The sequence below is a fragment of the Colletes gigas genome, unplaced genomic scaffold (genome assembly GCF_013123115.1).
Source record: "Colletes gigas isolate AHSC1104 unplaced genomic scaffold, ASM1312311v1 Colletes_gigas_Sc00008, whole genome shotgun sequence".
Lineage (NCBI taxonomy): Eukaryota > Metazoa > Arthropoda > Insecta > Hymenoptera > Colletidae > Colletes > Colletes gigas.
The window spans coordinates 2,887,341-2,906,796 of NW_025106637.1; the positions used below are offsets into that span (position 1 = coordinate 2,887,341).

Sequence of the window (19,456 nt, forward strand, 5' to 3'; positions counted from 1 at the left end):
GTTCACAGCAGTTATCCAGTAAACGAGAGATTACTAATCCATTAAACCGCGTAACCAGTTCTTTTTCTCTTTAGAAGACTTTCTTCGGCCTAGTTTTGTAAGATGGTCACGACAGTACCTTCTTTGCAAAGGCAAGAAACTAACTCGACGAATACGTGTGAAAACTGAACTGAAGAGGGAAGAATCTTACAGGCACATTGTGTTAATGAAATATAAATGCTTCCGTCAACATCGAATGTCAGAGCCTTTCTTCATCAAAAGATCGAAATGTACAAATAAGAGACGAGGCGACCAAATAAAAGAAACGCAGACAGATAATTGTCGGAATTAGGTGTGCTCGCCTTGCCCAACGTCTGGTCGACTGCTTTGTAACTTTGATCGTCTACGCGTCGTCCCTCGTTAAGGAGAGAGAGAGAGAGAGTCTATAATTGATTTCTCGCGGTTTACGTGTCTGGGAAACGGTAACGCGATCGTAATAATTGTTATCGCGGAATTAATTGAGGGCTCGCTGCCGGCCGAGTACCGGGACTTCGACGGAGAAAGCGCTGTATTAGGTATCCATATTAGGTCTCTATGGCGTTCGTGAGAATTTGTTATATATCGTTCGTTCTGAAAATAGGTCTATGTACTCTTGACTCGCGAAGGAAAAGGTAATCAGAATGCCGGCCCGGAGAGACAATGGCTTGCATCACTAATATTTCGCGGTACTTTCCTTTCTCGAAGCGCAACTCCGGGACGCGCAATTTCAGGCCATCCACCGTCGAAGCGAATAAAACTTATCCCAACGAATACCAATCCTCGGCCAGAGGTTTTTCATACCTCTCGATCTTAATATGCTTCGCGAGTTTGTCGATCGCATCGAGCTACTTTGTAAATCAAATTTATCATTGCCCATTTTTGCAACGCGCTTCGTCGATTCTGGGGTATCTAAATCGCTGAGCGCACCAAGTCTAAACTAATTATTTTTAGCATTGCCTCATCATTTTCACCGTTTAACCGTCGCGTTTAAGATGACTCGGTCTGCGGTTTCTTCATTGAAATACAGTGAATAACAGTTTAATAAACATCTTTCAATGGAGAAACACTAATTATTCTCGAGCACTGTGACTTCCTACGTCGATTATAATCTTCATATATCAATGACTAATAAAAAATTGTTCGAATTGAGATCGAGTGTTCCAAAAGGACCCCGATCAATTTTGACGAAACACGCACGTGGACACTCGAATTTCCATTCGATCCGCCAGGGATGTCCAGGAAGCCTCCCACGCTCCCTGTCGTCGCAACCTTTCGTCGTAAAAGTGAAAACGGAACGCGGATCGTAGAACGCTGTCTCGAGAAACGGTTCCCCAGGACCGTTCGTAAGGATTAAAAACGACGGATGCACTCACCAGCGAGCGACAAGAGGAACGCGACGCATCCGAGTACGCAGAAGCTGTCGTGCAACCGCATGGTCCTCCTCTTCCTGCCCCTTTATCCTCGCGTTCCTTGGTAAAACGATTGTTCGCGCCAGCCGATTAGCTGAAGCTAGGATCGCGTGGTTTGGCGAACCAACGTCATCCTCGACGCTCGTTGGTTTTACGGTGCTGGTGAACGGGTTGACGTGCGTCGAACGGTGTTTAACGCGGAACGGAACGTACGACAGCGGCGATGGTAACCGGTCCTCGGGACGTGAAAGACTGAGGAAAGGCGCGTTTGTTCGGTCGTTGGTCCGCTCGCCGATGTTGAGCATCTACCCACCTCTTGTTCCCTTGCTCCCGGCCATTCCAATCTTTGCCACTCTCCCTTCGACGGAATAAACTCTTCTCCCTTCACGGAGAATCCTCTTTCCGATGGAAAGCCGCTAAGAGACCGACCTTCTGGTTCACGGCGAGACCGCGTCGATCGTATCGGCGTTGTTGATATTCTGGACTCAGCGCGCCAAGGCGTTCCGACGCCGAAGGATAACGCGTGATCGCTCGATCCTTGAGATCACACCCAAAGGTCCCGTTTACGCACCGATATAATAACGCGCGGACGAAATGATCTCTTTTGCAAATCGGTCAAATTTTAAATTGATCTTTTCTATAAAATTAATAGAAGTATTTTTGAACCACGGAGACCCGGGAAATGCGTTCTCGAAATTTTTGCTGAATCTCCGGACTCCACGAATCTTTGTTTCGCAAACATTCGTGGATCGATTGTCAGTGGGATTGGTAAACCCGGTTGTATTTGAAATCTTTACATTGTACCTGGTGGGTTGGTATGTTGACAAGTTCTGGCCGAGTAGCAGGCATCTCAGATATGTCGATACACGGAATTCGACGTACCCCCGATTCAGCTAGACCACTGTCACTGGACCATAAACGGGGCAAAGAATTCAATAAAACGTCATGTTCCTGGAGTCCATCGCGGCGTCAGAGAAGACCCGATAGGCACGCTGCGAATCTGTTGACAGTTATACGAAAATGGACAAGTACATTCTTTTTTTTTTAAATACACGAATATATGTGTTAAGGGTAGTTTGCAGAGAGGATGTTAAACATAGAAAATTTGCATTACAACCAACGTATTAAATATAATATCTATTTTAACACGTAGTATTGGCTCCTAAAAAGTTCCCCATCCCTGTTAAAGCACCTTGTATAAGAGTTATGAGACACACAATATGACCTAATACTTGCGTCACGGAATATTTCAATTGATATTCGACCAGTCGCTCGAGGTACTCGTTAAGAAATCAAAGCGATGACATATCGTGATCTGACTTCTGACATATTTTGGCAGAGAACTTTAATAACGTAGCACTTGGAATAACTAAAAAATTCTTACACGAAAGTGATTGGAACCTCAGAAGGTTCGAATAACTGTACCGACTTTAGTGAAAATAAAAAGTTCGTTGGAGCATACGGTTAGCGAAGCAACGTGAAATTTTACATGGCGTACGCGTTAAATGTTAAAACTACTTTAAATACGTTTCTTGGGTTTTCCTTGAATTTCGTGTCTGTCACTTGTTGACCTTTCCTTGCGTTTTCGACGTTCCAGCCGCGAAACTCGCGAAGGAATCGAGTTGTTGATTTAATCCTGAATCGAGAAGTGCCCGTTTAATAATTTCGAGAATAACTTTATGAAAGATAACAAGGATTTCGTCGTTCCGCCTCGTGTCAGACGTTATGACGATCCGACATCGTTCTTACAATAAGAAACCTTAACTTGTATTGTTCGTTTCATTGCTACGCTTTGTTATTGTTTTACGAACAACGGAGACAATTTCGAACGTTTTTAATTCGAGATATTAAAGCTGCTTCTTTTCGTTTACGTTTCAGAAATTGAAACTGGCAGTTATGCAGCCGACAGAAGTACTGAACACCGACAGCATAGAAGCAACTATCACGCAACATTTTGCTTACTTGCACGGTGTACTTCAAAATGTGGAAACAAAGCTAATCGACTCGCTGCATCAGCGACGTGACTCTAAGAATAAAGATATCGACGAGATTGCACTGCAACTGAGGGAACACGAAGAACGACTGCAATCTGCACACGTTGTAAGAATATTTATAATTTTTCGTCATCTACTCTGCACGTTAATTGAATAGTTCAAATCTTTGCATCAGAATACATAAAATGACTATTAGTAATTAATAATACATCTGTCGCAGAATACAGTTGCAGTGAAATATTTGAACGTGTGAATTCTGAATTCTACAATAATATTTATAATTATTTTCATAATTACCATAGATTCAATCGTTAAAATGAATTTCTATAATTTTTCATTATAATTCAGTATAAGCCATTGTTTCGATCGTGAGTAAATACGTACAAATTTTTCATTAAAGTTCGAACATACTGCTGAAAGTACTCCGACTAAAATTAGATGACATTGCCAATTTTCCATGTGTCATAAAATGTTTAAAATTTTAAATCTTCCCCTGTGAGCTACAGGGGGTGTGTACATGACAGGAGAAATACAAATTTTCATAATGAAATTATTATGGACGGCCAACAGTCATCGAAATGAGCTGTCACGGCGAGAAAGTATTGTCTTCTGTTGACGATTAATTTTAATACGTTTTTTTTCTGTTATAATAAAAATATGTGTATATATTTTGTTGCGTAGATAAGCGCCTCGATCACCGACAATCTTGACAAAATAGACATGAGGAAGCTAATACAAAAATTGGAAAAATTAACCAACACTCCGTGCCATTTGATAATTAATTCCGTGCCAGAAAATCAGGAAATCGAGTAAGTAATATTTTACTCCTATAATATTATTTATAAATAAACCTGCTTCGTATAATATTCATTTGCTTCGTTAAAAGTTTTAAGAGAACAAGAGTGGCTTCTCGTATCCTTAATTAAAAGTAATACTTTCCAAAATAGTTACTACAACGAGAAGGTACTTTTATAAGCATGACTGATATTACTAAAAGCAGGGAAATCTCGAAACACTGTTCACTGTACAAGATACTGAAAATTTACATTAATTCCACTTTCTTCACTTATTCCAAATTGTATTTCTTTCTCTGCTCGTTCAAAATATTAAAACTTCTCACGAACAACAACAAGACACAGTTTCGTTTACTTCGTTCTTCTATATTTTTCGAACATTATTACCAGCGTGTTCTATTCGTCGCGATTTATACAGAAAAATCAAATCCCTTAACTAGTCTTGAAACATACGGAACAGTGTTTCCCGACGCAGTAAAAACTAAAGCTTTTGATAAATCAAAATCTCCAGTACGTATTGAACAATTTATTTTCCTCGCTACCGACGATGGTGCAGAGTCGGACAAATCCTCTGTCGTTTATATCCGTAAGCAGCTTACAGATGTCCAAACGAAAAGTGAATGAGCGCGAGAGAGAAAGGTACAAGAGTAATTAATTAAAGTGAAATGCGCCTACGGTTGCGTTATAAAGCCGCTTCAAAAATTTTTTTTTACCCCTCCCCGAGCCGCGAAAACAAGTGTCGTTCCGCCTCTGTTTCAGTAAACCAGAGCAAACAGGATCCTCCTTGATCGATTACGATTTTCAAAGAAACTAGCAATTTCTTCCCATTTCCCAAACGGTTCGATATAATTCATTATTAAACGTAGTGCACTCTACTTAGCGTTATATTTATGAAGCAACCGACGCCATAGAAAAATAAAACTTGCCATACACGTTCCAGTTGCGTGACGCACCCTATATAGTGCAGTTTTCTTTCTCCGTGTTCCTCCTTGCGAAATGATCAGCTCAGCTTGTGGAGTGTTCATACTGAAACAAATTGCAAGGGTTAATTTAATTAAAATAGAGGGAAATTAGTCTCTTGATGGACCAGTGCACAACTTAACTAGTTTCTTTTAGTCACTTGGCCCCTTTTGGTGCTTTTTTTATCACGCGAATCCGTCTATCGTCATCGTGCGTGGCGATGAGTATCGCTAAATCGTCAGCGTGTTCCATTTGCGTTTCCATCCCGTTGAATTGCAGTTTCATTTCTGAGAGTTCCGTGCCACTCTCGTTCGGTTAAAGTTCCATTTACGTTCCATTTACGTTTCGAGTTTGACTTCTAAAGTTCCCGCTTACGACGCGAGTTTGCGTTCGAGTGCGACCTCGTCGTTTCATCCAGTATTTTATTGTTCGAACGACCATTGTAATATGCAGAGTCTGAAGCAGCGTTCCGTGGGAGGGTGCAACGAGGATGGTCAGCTTTTGCACCTCTCGTACACTCGACGTACCGGTCACTCTACAATGTTACAAGTGCCATTATGATTCTGACCACGAGAGCTCACTATAATTGCTTCCGCTTCTTCCGAACGGTTTTAAAAATTAAACGGACGATGGAAATGTTTACGAAAGACATTCCAAACAACGCGAATATTCCATGCCCGCGTTGCTTCGAATCAGAGTACAATTTATTAATTATTGAGAGGAAAAACCGTTTGTTTCGCAGGTTTCACGTAGACGAAAGCATCGCCGACGCTATCAAAAACCATTGCACATTGAACATACCCCCGGTGACAAATTTCAGTTTGCTTCGAACGGAATTGCTGCCGGACGGTTATGAAATAGAATCGCTGACCGAGGAAAACAGCTTTCCAAGTAAAAATAATTTTCTTCCCGAACCGAGCGTATTTATTCAAAATGGTAAATTTATTTACGCGACGACGAGAATCTTAATTCGTGCCGAATTTCGTTTTCACAGTTGTTAAAGGCAAGCCGTTCTTGCAATTGCAACCACCGCCTGCTACGTCGGTCGTGGACATTCTGCCTCAAAAGATCGATAATCACCTTGTTACCGGTACGTTTTCGCATTTTATCATTCACGAACAATCTCTATAAAATGTACCTTAATTGTGGTTATCGCTAAAAATCTCAGTTTCGAATAATGGGTTATTTTCGTTCGATTTAAAGGATCTTCAGAAATGATCCGTATCACGCACATCGTGGATCCCTCGCTCTTTTACGTTCATTTGGTACGGAACCAGAGTAAAATAGCGAAACTTGCCAAAGAGCTAGCAACGTTAGTTAACACTACCGGAGTTATACCTACGGAGATCACGTTAAGTATGTACCGTTCTCAAGAAAATGATTTTTCGAGACGAACGCGTTGGATGGTCCGTCTTGTATGAGATTTCCTATGTTTCGTTCGTTTTGCAGACGCGTTGTACATCGTGCAATGTAGCAGAGATAGAAATTGGTATCGCGGACGCGTCACGAGCAGGAAAATAAACGCCAACAACGATGAAATGTATAGTACTATGTTCATCGATTACGGAATGAAAGAAGACAACGTGCCATTGACGAGAATAAGAAATATTATACCGCAATTCGCAATAATGCCGCCGCAAGCTCTTAGGTGCGCATTATTCGATATCGTTCCTAATAATGGCCAATGGAACGCAGACGCCACTCAGGCTTTTAAAAAACTTGTGTGCACGTAAGTTTCTCGAAAAACTTAGCAAGATTTACTGGGAAAAATTTTAAAGATTCAATAGGCCAAAATAAGACGAAAATCAAGGATACTAATTCGTTGATTGAATTTTTGAAGAATTTTTTTCACGAAAGTACGTAGGATTTCGGGGGTATCTATATTCACCAAAAATGATTGTAATTGACCCCCACGACCGACAATAATTTTTCCAGAACGATTTGAAATTTTTTTTTATCGCCGAAAAATTTAGGCTACTCGAATTTTTTTCTCGAAAATGCGTAGGAATTCGAGGGTACGTGTATTGACCAAAAATGATTCTAATGGTGCCGTGCAACTAAAAATAATTTTCTCAGAACGATTTAAAAAAATTTTTTTTACCGAAAAATTTCAGCACCTTCTCGAATTTTTTTCTCGAAAGTGAGTAGGATTTCGGGGTTATCTCTATTCACCAAAAATGATTGTAATTGACCCCCACGATCGATAATAATTTTTCCAGAACGATTTGAAATTTTTTTTTATCGCCGAAAAATTTAGGCTACTCGAATTTTTTTCTCGAAAATGCGTAGGAATTCGAGGGTATGTGTATTGACCAAAAATGATTCTAATTGGTCCCTGCAACTAAAAATAATTTTTTCAGAACGATTTAAAACAATTTTTTTCACCGAAAAATTTCAGCACCTACTCGAATTTTTTTCTCGAAAATGAGTAGGATTTCGGGGGTGTGTCTGTTGACCAAAAATGATTGTAATTGACCCCCACGACCGATAATAATTTTTCCAGAACGATTTGAAATTGTTTTTCTTCGCCGAAAAATTTAGGCTAAAAATAATTATTTTGGCGTCTTGAATCTCTGATTAAAGTTTTTCCAGGGGTGGTCGAACACCCTGTGTATCGTTCTAAAAATTCTAACGGATGTATCGTTCTCACAGTAATTCCGCGATTTCGATGTTCATCCTGATGATAACCGGTGACACTTACTATGTCGATATCTGTGGCATTTCATCGAAAGACTCGGGTCTAATATCGGTAAAGGACTCGTTGACGTACATGAAATACGCCACTTGCGTCTCGCAGCACAAATTAGTGGTAATTGTATGCCCTTTGTAATTGTTTACGTTTCGATTGCAAGCTTCACCACCGATCTTTTGTTCGCAGAGGACGAATCCGATGTGCGCGCAAACGTATTATAAAGAGCATTTGGAACTTGAAAAGGAGACGGGGGTTCAGGTTCTATTCGTCGAATCTCCTAGCTCTATATACGTCCAAAAAGTAAGATACATCGACTCGTTTGTTGCAATGTTGTGTTGTGTACAGGGATAAACTACATATTTGGATCAGCTCAACGACACCGACACGATGAATGCCATTTTTTTCAAAAATAAAATAACGTTTGAATGTTTTACCGAAATGTCTATTCGTATATCTGTATACACATAACATGCATATGTAATTGTATCTAACGTGGGTATATACAAATACATATAAACGTATATTTATGTTACGCAGTTATACGCGAATAGGACGTATTTTCACAAGATGAGCCGCGAAATGATGGAAAATTACGAGCAGAACACGGACGATACCGATTTTATAACAGTCCCGTGTAAAGGTAATTTACCCGACCTGTACATTTTCTAACTTCCGTTTCATTCTCGATGGTGAATGTACTACAATTATGTTAATTTTCTCCCCTAAAGAATTACCGTGCGCGGCGCGCGGATCCGATGGATTTTGGCACAGGGGTTTGGTGTGCGGTGTTACGGAAAATACCGTCAGAGTTTTCTACGTCGATTTAGGGTACACGTTGACGTTAAGCTACGATGCTATAAAACCCCTTCCGAAGAAATATATGAGTTGCAAGACTCAGGTGAGTCCCCTTGAGAAATTGTGCCAACGAAAAATCACAAGACACCTCCAACGATTAGAAATAGAAATAGAAATATTAAAGTTCAACGTTTGAAGGATCCACGCGAAAAGTGTGGAATATGCAAGGTGTTACAGTTAATGTGGAACTTATTTCCGGTATTCCTCGCGCTGATATGAATAAAGAATCCTTACATTCGTTGTTGGATCATGGGGGCTTGAAATTTACCACATTTTTATTCACTTATTGCGGGGATCAGTGTGCAAGAGAGTTCTGCGCGTTTTCACTGTCGAGATACAACTGATTGCCGGAAGTTCAGATTTATTTTGGAGTAGGGATGTGCCAGGTAGCCTGATATTCGGAATCGGCGAATTAGGATAGGGCCCGATACGTCTCGACCCGAATTACGTCGAATGATCCCGAATCAGTACGACTCACAGTGTGTCGCGTAAATGGGAATTTGGAACAAAAATCATAGCTTCTAGACTAATCGATTTTCGAACCAAGGCCTCTTACACTTTTTTAAAACGAATACAAAAATCAATTGAATGCACAATAAATTATTTTTAAACTCAATTCAAACTTGATAAACATTTGACATAAAAAATTGGGACCAATTGTTAATGTTGTAAAAAGATCGTTTAGCAGTTAAATTAAAATCACAAACTTTCGGTTAATGGCACATTTTTAAGCAGAATCCACCGAAAATTGCAATGAATATCTAGCATAATTTTCAACAACTTTGTAAATTCAGTAAAAGTTATAGATAGTGTTAAAATCTACCTTTGAAGAATTTATAAAACATAGACTTTAGTTTTTTTACTTTTGTCCATTGCTGGACACACTGTGTCTCGAAACGTCTACTTTTTGTTTATATCTTACATTGACTGTATTAAAAATGTCGATTTATACCGATCCTCGATGAATTGATCCTTGAAAACAGATCCCACATTACTGGCTAACACCCTGCACACAACGAGCAATTTAAAAATAATTTTTCCCCTACCCATCAGGCTATAAAAGTTTCTTTAAGAAACGTGAAACCATTCCATGGCAGTAACAATGAATGGGAACCAGAGACGAACGAGTATCTGAAGAAACTTCTGATGAACTCGAAGCCCTTTAACCTTTTCGCTTTTGAACAAATTAACGACACGTACAGCGTGCTTATGTACACGAATAACAGAGACAGCATCACTCATATGTTAGTAAAGAACAATCTCGCGATGAGTATAAAAACAAGGTAAACACACCTATCATTCCTCGATTTCCACTTGAAAATCGATATATTAAAAGTAATTTCTCTGTTTTGTAACAGCCCTTTCGGCCCGAACGCGATCACGAAAAGGCAAAAGAAAAAACCGAACGCCAAAAAGCAAAACTTTAAGCCAGAAATACCCGCGCAACCGTACGACGAGCCAAATAGAAATATGGCGAATAAAACCGAATCGAGGGAAGAGGATCCTTTCAAAATAAACGTTCTGATACAGCACGTCCACTCCCCGGACTGTATTTACGTGTCCGACCCGTCGTATCAAGCTGACGTAGAAAAGATGATGAAAGAAATGCAAAATTTCTACAGGGAGTATTACTCCATGGCGGAAATTTGGAGCGAGGATGCAGTTTGCGCGGTGTGTTTATCGAGAAACGGGTATTATCGCGCTCAGATCGTTCGAATAGAGTCTAAGGATAAAGTGGTCGTGTTTTTGTTCGACCTGGGCATCGAGGAAACAGTCACCATAAAAGACATACAAGCACTGTGCCCGGTATTTCAAAAAATACGAGCAAATGTGTTTAAAATTAAGTTGACCGGTATATTGCCCTGCGGAGGATCCGACAACTGGCCATCGTTATCCTGCGAAGAACTGCGGGCGATTTTGAACAGCCCCAACTGCAAATTCTACATATCGAAACTCGTGAGCACTTTGTATTCTACGATTAATTTCCATAAATTCGTTTATTTTGCTCCTACTTAAAAGATCTAACGATTTTCTATGTCACGCAGGACAACGAGGATATAGAAAATTCTGCGATCCCCGTTGAATTGTGGATAAAAGAAACAAAGATAACCGGACCATTGGCGCCCACCAAAGTGGAAATTAATTCCGTGAATAGAATGTTGGTTGAAAAGGGCGTTGCCTTGCCCATAAAAGAGTATGTGACAATTTGCAAAATATTTCAAACTAATGTTATTTGTTCGTGTCTGTTTATTAATCAATTTTATCGAAATAGATATGCAAAGAAGCGCGATAAGATTCTAGCGATCGAGTTAAGGAGGCATTTGATGAAAAGAATGGAAAGGTTGACGCAATGCAAATCAAACGCAAAATGGTTCAAAATCACCAACGAGCCGGATAATTCTATCGATATGAACTCTAGTACGAATACGGTGCAAAAAGTGTTACGATTCTCAGACTCGAGCTCAAACTCGGACACGGATAATCCGGATTGCAATTTGAAAGAAGTATTCGACAACATTCCATCGCTACCTGTATTTTCGACTTGGTTACCTGTAGAACCCATATTGGAGAAAACATTTATCGCCAAACCTACATACTTGGATCACAATGGATTCCTATATTTACACTCTGTAGAGCAAAGTATGTACTCTCTATATAATCCAGTTATTAAATAATAATTTAATAAATTTAAATAGCTGAAATAAAAAGTATTTAGTATTTTTAATTTTGAAAATTAATGACTTTCTTAACTTAAAATTTTTAATATTATGCCCCAATAAAAGGATAAATTATAAATTCATTAATGAAGATAAAAAATACTTTCAATACTATATTTAAAATTTTTATAATTTAAAAAAAATATTTAATTGCATTAAGTAATTCTAGTGTAAATAGAGATAAAGTTACAATTTTATTTACACAATATATTAATTCTTTTGTGCCCCATTTTCCCCAGATGAAGAAACGTTACAGAAAATAGAAGCAACGTTAGAAAAACTGTATAAAAATTGTTCGCTAAATACATGCGATACTTTGTGGACTGCGGGAGACTTATGCATCGCGCAATATCATGCAAATAAAAAATGGTATCGAGGAAAAGTGATGAAAGTTTTGGAGGATTACTCGCTCGATGTAAAAAATGGATTATTTAGTTATACGGGAACGTTTGTACAACGCTTCGTAACAAAATTTCTCTATTATAGGTGCAGTTTGTAGATTACGGTAACATCGAGGAATCTTCGATCGGTACTGTGAAGAAGAAAATTGTTTTACAAAACATTCCCATCCAATGTACAAAATGTCTGATCGATGGATTTCATCCGGTGAATGTTTTAAATAATTTAAATATATCGTTTGATTATTCTGTTGATATCAAATTGTAATTTAAATCTTTTTTTTCCACCTGGTAGATAAATAAAGCTGAAAAGTGGGGAACAGACGTTTTGGATAAAGTGCATGGTCTTCTAATTGATCAAAAATGCGAAGTGACTGTTCTAAACACAACCGACGAATATCTAATTGTAAGTAATCGCTTAAAATACGAGGTTTATGCTAGTGTAAAACCTTTGATAAAATACATTACACTTTATTTTATTTAATCTCTAAACATACGTAACAAAATACTTTTAGATTCGTGTAACGTTATTACCAAACAAGTATTGCAAAAAAAGGTGCAATTTAATTACATTTCTAATTGATGATTGGAAAATGAGTATCAAACCCAACGATAAAAGTAGTATATATGAAGAGGATGTATCCACGTCGGATACCCCGGACGTCATAATTATAGAAAACTCGATTTCATCTAGTTCGGAAACAGAACTAATAAAAGACACAGTTCTCAGTGGGTGTTCTTTATTACTCCCAAACACGAATACAGTAAACATGGATGAAAGTTGTGCTACAACCGATATTGAGAATTTATGGTACGAAGAAAAGGACATAGTCTCTTCAACGCCTCGCGTCGTATCTAATGAGAACCTCGCGATCAGTAATAAATTGATCAAAGATCTACAAAACGAAGAATACTTTGAAATAGAACTGTGTTGCAGTATCAATGAAATTGAATTCCACGCCCAATTAAAGGAAAACACACAATCACCGGTATACGATAAATTTTAATACATTACACTTCACCTTTACATGCTTTGTGTCTAATACTTTCTTCATTTTAGGTTTTAAGTACATATTATAAGCAATATCTGCTTCTAATGAACGATTTGCAAGAAAATGCATCGAAACAGCCAATGATTACGAATATCGTTCCCAGTGAGTATTACTCGTTAACACATTAAACTATTTCTAATAAAAACTTTTAAATTTTAAATAAAAAAAAAAGTCCATAAAGTAATTTTAAAGAAAGAAGAAACGAAGTAAAATTGACTCTATTTCACAGACACGCCATGTTGTGCGAAATTCAATGACAATCTATGGTATAGATGTCTGATAGTAGAAACTGAACCTAAAAAAGATACAGATAATATTGAAATTAAATTATTATATATTGACTTCGGTAACGATGAATATAAAACGGTAAATTCTCAAAAGTAAGTGTTACTTTCATACAATTTTCCGAAAGATCTACTAATACTAAAACTCGCTCCATAATTCCATTCAAATAGTCAACACTAATCTTATTTAAAAATCTTTAATTTAAAACGAAATTAATTTACAAATAAACGTAATCTTACGTTGCATCGTTAAACAACAACGTAACAACATATTTTTTTTTTCTTTTGTTTATATATAAGATGCGAATTATATACCATGAAAAAGGAGTGGGCAGATCTACCAGCTATGTCGATTAAGTGTAAATTATGGAATGTACAAGTCATTGCCCCTCCTAATGCACTTGATATGCTTGCATCTGAATTAGAAAAAATGTACAGTAAATGTGTTATAGCTACAGTAATAGTAAGTAACCAAATGGATTGGTACTACCTCAATCTCGAATAGTGCGTATTTATTAACAAGTTGTAACTATTTAAACTGGACATTTTAGGAACATGACGAAGATTTAACATGCGTCGAACTGTACGAAAACAAAAATTGCGACACACTTCTGTACCAAACGCTTATCGACAAAGGTTTGTTTCAAATTAAATTGAAAAAGAACTAACTAACTACATCGTCTCTAAATTAAGTAGTAAACATTTATTTTTACGACATTTATAAAAGGGACACTCGTACCGAAAGTATAAAATTACTCAATTCCAAATAGCAGCCTAAGTTTTCTATATTTATCACCGTGATATTATTGTATTTAGTTTATTTAATACCATTGACACAGAGAAAGTTTCATACATTTATTTCCCATGCTAGAATAAGCTTATACATTATAGTTATATAACATTTATGTAAGTTTAAAGATATAAAAAAGAGATCATTATACGTTAACGTTGTGTACTTTTCGCGATTTGTTCTTTAAGTACTAAAATGCTTTGTCTTTGTTCGGGCGGTAACATAGCAATTTGTTCATCTGATAATTGTAATACTTGCATTATCAATGCAGCCTGTAACAACATTAGCAATTACTTTCATATTCTTTTGTATATTGTACTCACATATCTATGTAATATTTAATATATTTTTATATAAATTCATGTGATAACGTACCTTCTCCTGATCCGATGCCCCACTGGGTATATTACCTGCTGATGACATACCTGCCATCAGTCTCGAGGTTGCGGACGTTGTAGATACCGGAAGTGTAGGTGCGGGAACTGTAACACTAGCAGCGACAACGTTTGTAGGTTGAACAATAGGTGCAGCAACGGGTCTGGGCACCACTGGCGGTGCAACTGGCACTGGTGCTAAAAAAAATTAAAAGTTACAAATATATTAGAATAACATTACTATAGAAAAAATAAGGTGACTTGTAACAACTTATATAGTAATTCCGTTGGTTTGAAATCTTACGATTAGCTTTTGTAATTCTCGGATCAATGGGCATCCTTGGATCTCTAGGATCTCTTGGATCTCTGACAAATCTATCTGTTCTTGGATCACGACAAAAGCTGGAAAAGATATATTTTTAAAAGAAACCTTAAATATAGCTATTCATTAGGTTATCTAAAGTAATTATGGAACCTCTCAACTCCTTCAACAGGAAGAGCGCTGTAAAAAACGGTGTACTTTTTAATTATGATATTAATTCAAAGAGTTAGTGTAATATGAGGATAATACTAACTTATCGGCGATACTAAACGTGCTCAGTCCCCTGGGATCAGTGTTGGTGGATACGACCGGAGGCGCGCTAACGGGTGTTGGTTGTACTTGTTGTGGTCCTCTTAGATCTTGATCCATTCTAGCTAAACGTGGATCCATTTGTCTATCTAATGTACGTAGATCGACATCTTGTCCTGTTATAAAATTACGTTACTTGAAAGCTTTGAATGTAGTTTTTTTTATGGTTGCAACATAACTTTGTCAATATTTAAAAATATGAAAATAAACGGAAGTAGTATAATTACTTACTTGAATGTACGTATATATGACAAAAGTTGAAAATTGACTTTTTTCAAAAATGAAGCCTTAAGTAAACAAATTTTATTTTACACTTTCACTCCACTTCACTTTAAATTTTATTCCAAAAAATTCTATCAAAAAGAAACAGTGCCTTTGTATGATTCTTAACAAAATCGATTTTTTGTTTATATTTTTTGCAACTTAACATTTTAAGTATAAAAAAAAATATAAAAAGTGTGCATACAGCTTTAATCTTACCGGCAAAGATGGGTGCTGGAGGATTGGTAACTGGTGCTGGTCGTGCTGGAGCCCATGGTTCTTCAATCCGTGGTACGATTGGATGTACAGGTGGTTTATCGGTAGGTGTCAATACACTTGGGATTGGATTTGCTTTATGTAACATATTAACTGCTGTGTGTGGATCTACTATTCGCATCACTACCTGTGCTTGCAGCAAGGCATAGGCCAGCTGAGGATTTTGGAGCAGCATTTGACGCGCCTCGTTTGGATTATTTTGTACACAGAGTTTCATTTGCTTCATTAGTTCGAACATTTGCTCAGGCGGCAGCGACGCAACAGCTTTACTTATAGCCTCCGGTGCTTTATCGGCTTGTACTGCCTCGCCATAAGGATTTTCAGTATTTTGCCCTTGCAAAAGGCTCTGCATTTCCATCCGACTTTTTTCTGTACAAGCATTGTCAACACGTAATGTTCTTCCGCCGATTTCATAACCATTCAAATTTCTCATAGCACTAAGAGCAGTTTCTTGATCTTTGTACTCACAAAAGCCATAGCCCTTGGGCTTGCCTGTTTCTCGGTCAAACACTAATCTTTTTAAAACAATTTAAAATCTGTTAATTATATCTACGTGTAGATTTAGAACATGTTTAACTTATAACAAGTATTTCATAATGCATGTACAACCACAGACTACAAAAATTAAACAAAAAATAATTTTGGTAAATAATAATGTATATATTTAAAATAAACCAACTTGAAAGAAAGTACTGGTCCAACTTCGCTGAAAATATCCTTTAAATTCTCTTCTGTAGCTTCGTACGGGATATTCCCGACTGTTAAAAAAGATTAGATACATTTGAAGGTTATACGGCACAGATATTAATGAAAAATAATTAATCATCGATGTTTTCTTACCGAAAACACTCCGCATGGACTTATCCATGAGCGATTGATCCGAAATAGTTGAATTACTCATGTTTGCAATTTATTCGCTTTTGTTTATTATTCGAAATTTAAACACACTACTCGTCGAAGGAAAACACAAACGAGACCGACTTACATCGGTGCATATTATGATAGAATACAGCACATACTATGACTCAATTTAATTTGCAAATGAAATTTATATTCTTCATTTCTTTAAAATAAAATTAGTTAAAATTAATTGTGCCTTTCTTAAAATGAATTGTTACTTAATGAATTGTAAAATAATTGTAAATGTGCATGCCAATTGGCGATAGGTGCCCGATGGCGGTAAAAATCTGTTATCTGTCATGGCGTCCTAGTAACAGATTTACCGCGAAATTCAAATGGATTAACATGCATTTAAATGTACAAATCTATATTTAAAAAATAAATTCTCAATATTTTACATAAAAATGTGTGTTTATGTTTTGTAGTTTATATTTTAATAGGTGATTGGAAGATCATAAAACAAGGATCCAATTAATGTTGTTTGACAAATCATACTCTTTCCTCATTCAATGATGGAACAATCGTAGATTAGTGTGAACTAACACAACTTCATGCTCATCACAGGCTTGTATCACCGCCTCGTCATTTGTAGAACCGGAAGGACTAGTAATATATTTAACACCACTCTGTAATTAAATAACATTTTTACATGATGTCTTATAAAAAAGAAGTAATATAAAAGTAACTACATACCAGTCTGGCTCTATCCACATTATCTCTGAACGGAAAGAAAGCATCACTGCTTACAACAACGTTATCCGCCTTTTTGATCCATTCCGATCTATCGTTTTCGGAGAGTTTTTGTGGAACTTCTTCGTACATGGCAGCCCACGCAGACTCATCCATGTCTTTGCCTATGGATCCGTTTACATAATTATCGATTGCATTTGAGATTTCCGCTCTCTTTACACCCTTTTTAAACTTCATACTAGTAACTTTCGGATGTTGACGGAGCCACCTAAAATATGTTCAATAGTAAATTTCAAGAACAAGTTACAACATTTACCATTGTATGTAAATTATGAAACATAATGTACCAATTGTCAGCTTTATCGCCAGCAAGTCTTGTACAATGAATCCTTGATTGTTGCCCCGCACCGATTCCAATCACTTGCCCGTCTTTTGCATAGCATACTGAATTGCTTTGTGTGTATTTTACTGCTATAGTAGCTACAATCAAATCTCTCATAGCAGAGTCAGAGATAACTGTCGAATCTTTTGTAACAATATTGGCGAACGTATCCTTATTAATAACTGCATCATTACGCTTTTGCTCCATAGTCAAACCAAACAAAACTTTGCGTTCCATCGGCGACGGTACATAAGTGGGATCAATCTGAAGGATACAATATGCACCATTCTTTTTTTTCTTCAAAATTTGAAGTGCAACTTCTGAGTAACCTGGTGCAATAATACCATCGGAGACCTCTCTGAAATTATGTGTATATTCAGATTACTATGATAAATATAATTCATTTTTTGATATCCAAGAAATTGTATCAATTTTTTATTACCTAGATATGATCTTAGCTGTAACAGCATCGCATGGAGCAGACAATGCTACAAAATCCCCGAAACTTGACATTCTGTCTGCTCCTCGCGCGCGAGCATAAGCAGTTGCTAATGGTGTAAGTTGACTCAGCAAGTCATCTACTTGACATAATTTTGCTTGTACGGTATCTAATGGTACACCAACTGCTGCACCAGCTGGACTGACATGTTTGAAGGATGTTGCAGCTGGCAAATTTAAAGCTGCTTCCAATTCCTTCACCAATTGATACCCATTTAATGCATCACAAAGATTAATGAAACCTGGTGAACCATTCAATACGGTCAGAGGTAACTTTTCCAAAGTGGTAAAAATTTGGGCCGGTCTTTGATGTGGATTCATTCCATATCGCAATGTCAGCTGAGAAACACCGGCACTATATTGTTTACGAAAATAGTCTGAGATAGCATTATCATATTCAGCTGTATGAGTAAATGCTTTGAGTGCTAATACTTGTCTAAAAAATAACAAGAACAATGTTAAAGCCAATTGGACAGAACTTGGAACATTTACTTTTCAAATTTGATTTCAATGAACAATATACCTAGTTTCCAAAGAAGTATCTTTATCAACGGATAACTCCATCTCTTTTCCAACTTTATCATAATCACTAGGATCACAAACAACAGTTACCCTGCTATGATTCTTAGCTGCAGCTCTTAATAAAGTTACTCCACCAATATCAATATTTTCAACAGCATCCTCCATTAACACATCTGGTTTTGAAATTGTATTTACAAATGGATATAAATTGCACACTACAAGTCGAATGAGTTCATAATCTTGTTTAGAAAGATCCTCTAGATCAGGCTTTGTAAGTCTGGCTAATATACCTGCAATATAAAGTAATGTATTGTATAATATTTATAACATGAACAAAAGCCAGTAATCTATTTAAATACACTTATTGTTTACCAGCATGTACAGCAGGATGAAGAGTTTTTACACGCCCATTAAGCATCTCAGGTGCACCAGTAATATTGGAAACATCTTTTACTGGAAGCCCAGCATTCCTCAAAGAGTTTGCTGTTCCACCAGATGCAACTAAGATCAAGCCTAACTCGTGTAATTTTCTAGCAAATGGTAACAGATTCGTCTTATCAGACACGCTCAAAAGTGCTGAAATAATGTAAAGTTTTAATGTAAATCGTCCGTAAAACTTATAAATTATACGAAGAAAACAATTATGAACAAAATATCTTTACGATATTAAACAATTCAATATCGATTTCTATATAGATTTTGTCTAATAAATATAAATATAATTTACCTAAATTTCCTGCGGACATTGTGCTATTCTTTAAAAAACGATACTGTTCTGGGAATCGAAATAACTTTGTACGAAATCAGTGGTCGTATTAACCAATATCACGATTCGCACGCGACTTGTAAAAGCCGGACTCAACAAGTGTTCGACTCTAAAGTAATCTCCATTCCAATTATAGTTCACACATTGCCCCATGCTGAGCATGCAAACGTGTGTGTGAACGGCTATAGTACCA

The 19,456-nt window shown here is 37.1% G+C and overlaps 4 protein-coding genes across 6 annotated transcripts in view; 1 reads left to right on the forward strand and 3 right to left on the reverse strand.

The window, feature by feature from the left end:
- The window catches only part of LOC122396682, a 78,462-nt gene extending 76,637 nt beyond the window's left edge, over positions 1-1,825 (reverse strand). The window contains exon 1 of the mRNA XM_043395276.1: positions 1,392-1,825. Within this exon, the coding sequence (XP_043251211.1) occupies positions 1,392-1,452 (61 nt within the window). The 5' untranslated portion in view covers positions 1,453-1,825. The remainder of the gene's footprint in view (positions 1-1,391) is intronic.
- LOC122396978 (RING finger protein 17) overlaps positions 1-13,852 on the forward strand; it is a 216,158-nt gene extending 202,306 nt beyond the window's left edge. The window contains exons 5-26 of the mRNA XM_043395777.1: positions 3,306-3,527; positions 4,103-4,230; positions 5,918-6,066; positions 6,170-6,265; positions 6,379-6,531; positions 6,625-6,904; positions 7,828-7,984; positions 8,054-8,167; positions 8,405-8,507; positions 8,596-8,765; positions 9,776-10,005; positions 10,081-10,678; positions 10,768-10,916; positions 10,995-11,362; positions 11,679-11,854; positions 11,926-12,045; positions 12,133-12,243; positions 12,353-12,826; positions 12,898-12,991; positions 13,119-13,269; positions 13,474-13,636; positions 13,725-13,852. Coding sequence (XP_043251712.1) covers positions 3,306-3,527; positions 4,103-4,230; positions 5,918-6,066; positions 6,170-6,265; positions 6,379-6,531; positions 6,625-6,904; positions 7,828-7,984; positions 8,054-8,167; positions 8,405-8,507; positions 8,596-8,765; positions 9,776-10,005; positions 10,081-10,678; positions 10,768-10,916; positions 10,995-11,362; positions 11,679-11,854; positions 11,926-12,045; positions 12,133-12,243; positions 12,353-12,826; positions 12,898-12,991; positions 13,119-13,269; positions 13,474-13,636; positions 13,725-13,841 — 4,323 coding nt within the window. The 3' untranslated portion in view covers positions 13,842-13,852. The remainder of the gene's footprint in view (positions 1-3,305; positions 3,528-4,102; positions 4,231-5,917; positions 6,067-6,169; positions 6,266-6,378; positions 6,532-6,624; positions 6,905-7,827; positions 7,985-8,053; positions 8,168-8,404; positions 8,508-8,595; positions 8,766-9,775; positions 10,006-10,080; positions 10,679-10,767; positions 10,917-10,994; positions 11,363-11,678; positions 11,855-11,925; positions 12,046-12,132; positions 12,244-12,352; positions 12,827-12,897; positions 12,992-13,118; positions 13,270-13,473; positions 13,637-13,724) is intronic.
- Positions 13,853-14,095: 243 nt separating this feature from the next.
- LOC122396679 (cleavage stimulation factor subunit 2) lies at positions 14,096-16,483 on the reverse strand. 3 transcript variants are annotated; one of them, XM_043395272.1, is made up of 8 exons: positions 16,346-16,483; positions 16,185-16,263; positions 15,449-16,020; positions 14,913-15,084; positions 14,813-14,839; positions 14,642-14,739; positions 14,339-14,535; positions 14,096-14,235 (listed from the first exon to the last, which is right to left on the reverse strand). In XM_043395272.1, exons 1-8 carry the CDS (start codon positions 16,404-16,406, stop codon positions 14,116-14,118), a joined length of 1,326 nt encoding a protein of 441 aa, XP_043251207.1. In that variant the 5' UTR covers positions 16,407-16,483; the 3' UTR covers positions 14,096-14,115. The 3 variants fall into 3 exon arrangements, with proteins under 3 accessions (XP_043251207.1, XP_043251209.1, XP_043251208.1); XM_043395274.1 differs by having other exon boundaries at positions 15,449-16,015; positions 16,346-16,391; XM_043395273.1 differs by lacking the exon at positions 14,813-14,839.
- Positions 16,484-16,761: 278 nt separating this feature from the next.
- Positions 16,762-19,249, reverse strand: LOC122396681 (bifunctional purine biosynthesis protein ATIC). Its single transcript, XM_043395275.1, has 7 exons — positions 19,225-19,249; positions 18,870-19,073; positions 18,499-18,787; positions 17,920-18,411; positions 17,443-17,835; positions 17,099-17,363; positions 16,762-17,031 (listed from the first exon to the last, which is right to left on the reverse strand). Exons 1-7 carry the CDS (start codon positions 19,241-19,243, stop codon positions 16,912-16,914), a joined length of 1,782 nt encoding a protein of 593 aa, XP_043251210.1. The 5' UTR covers positions 19,244-19,249; the 3' UTR covers positions 16,762-16,911.
- Positions 19,250-19,456: the final 207 nt, after the last annotated feature.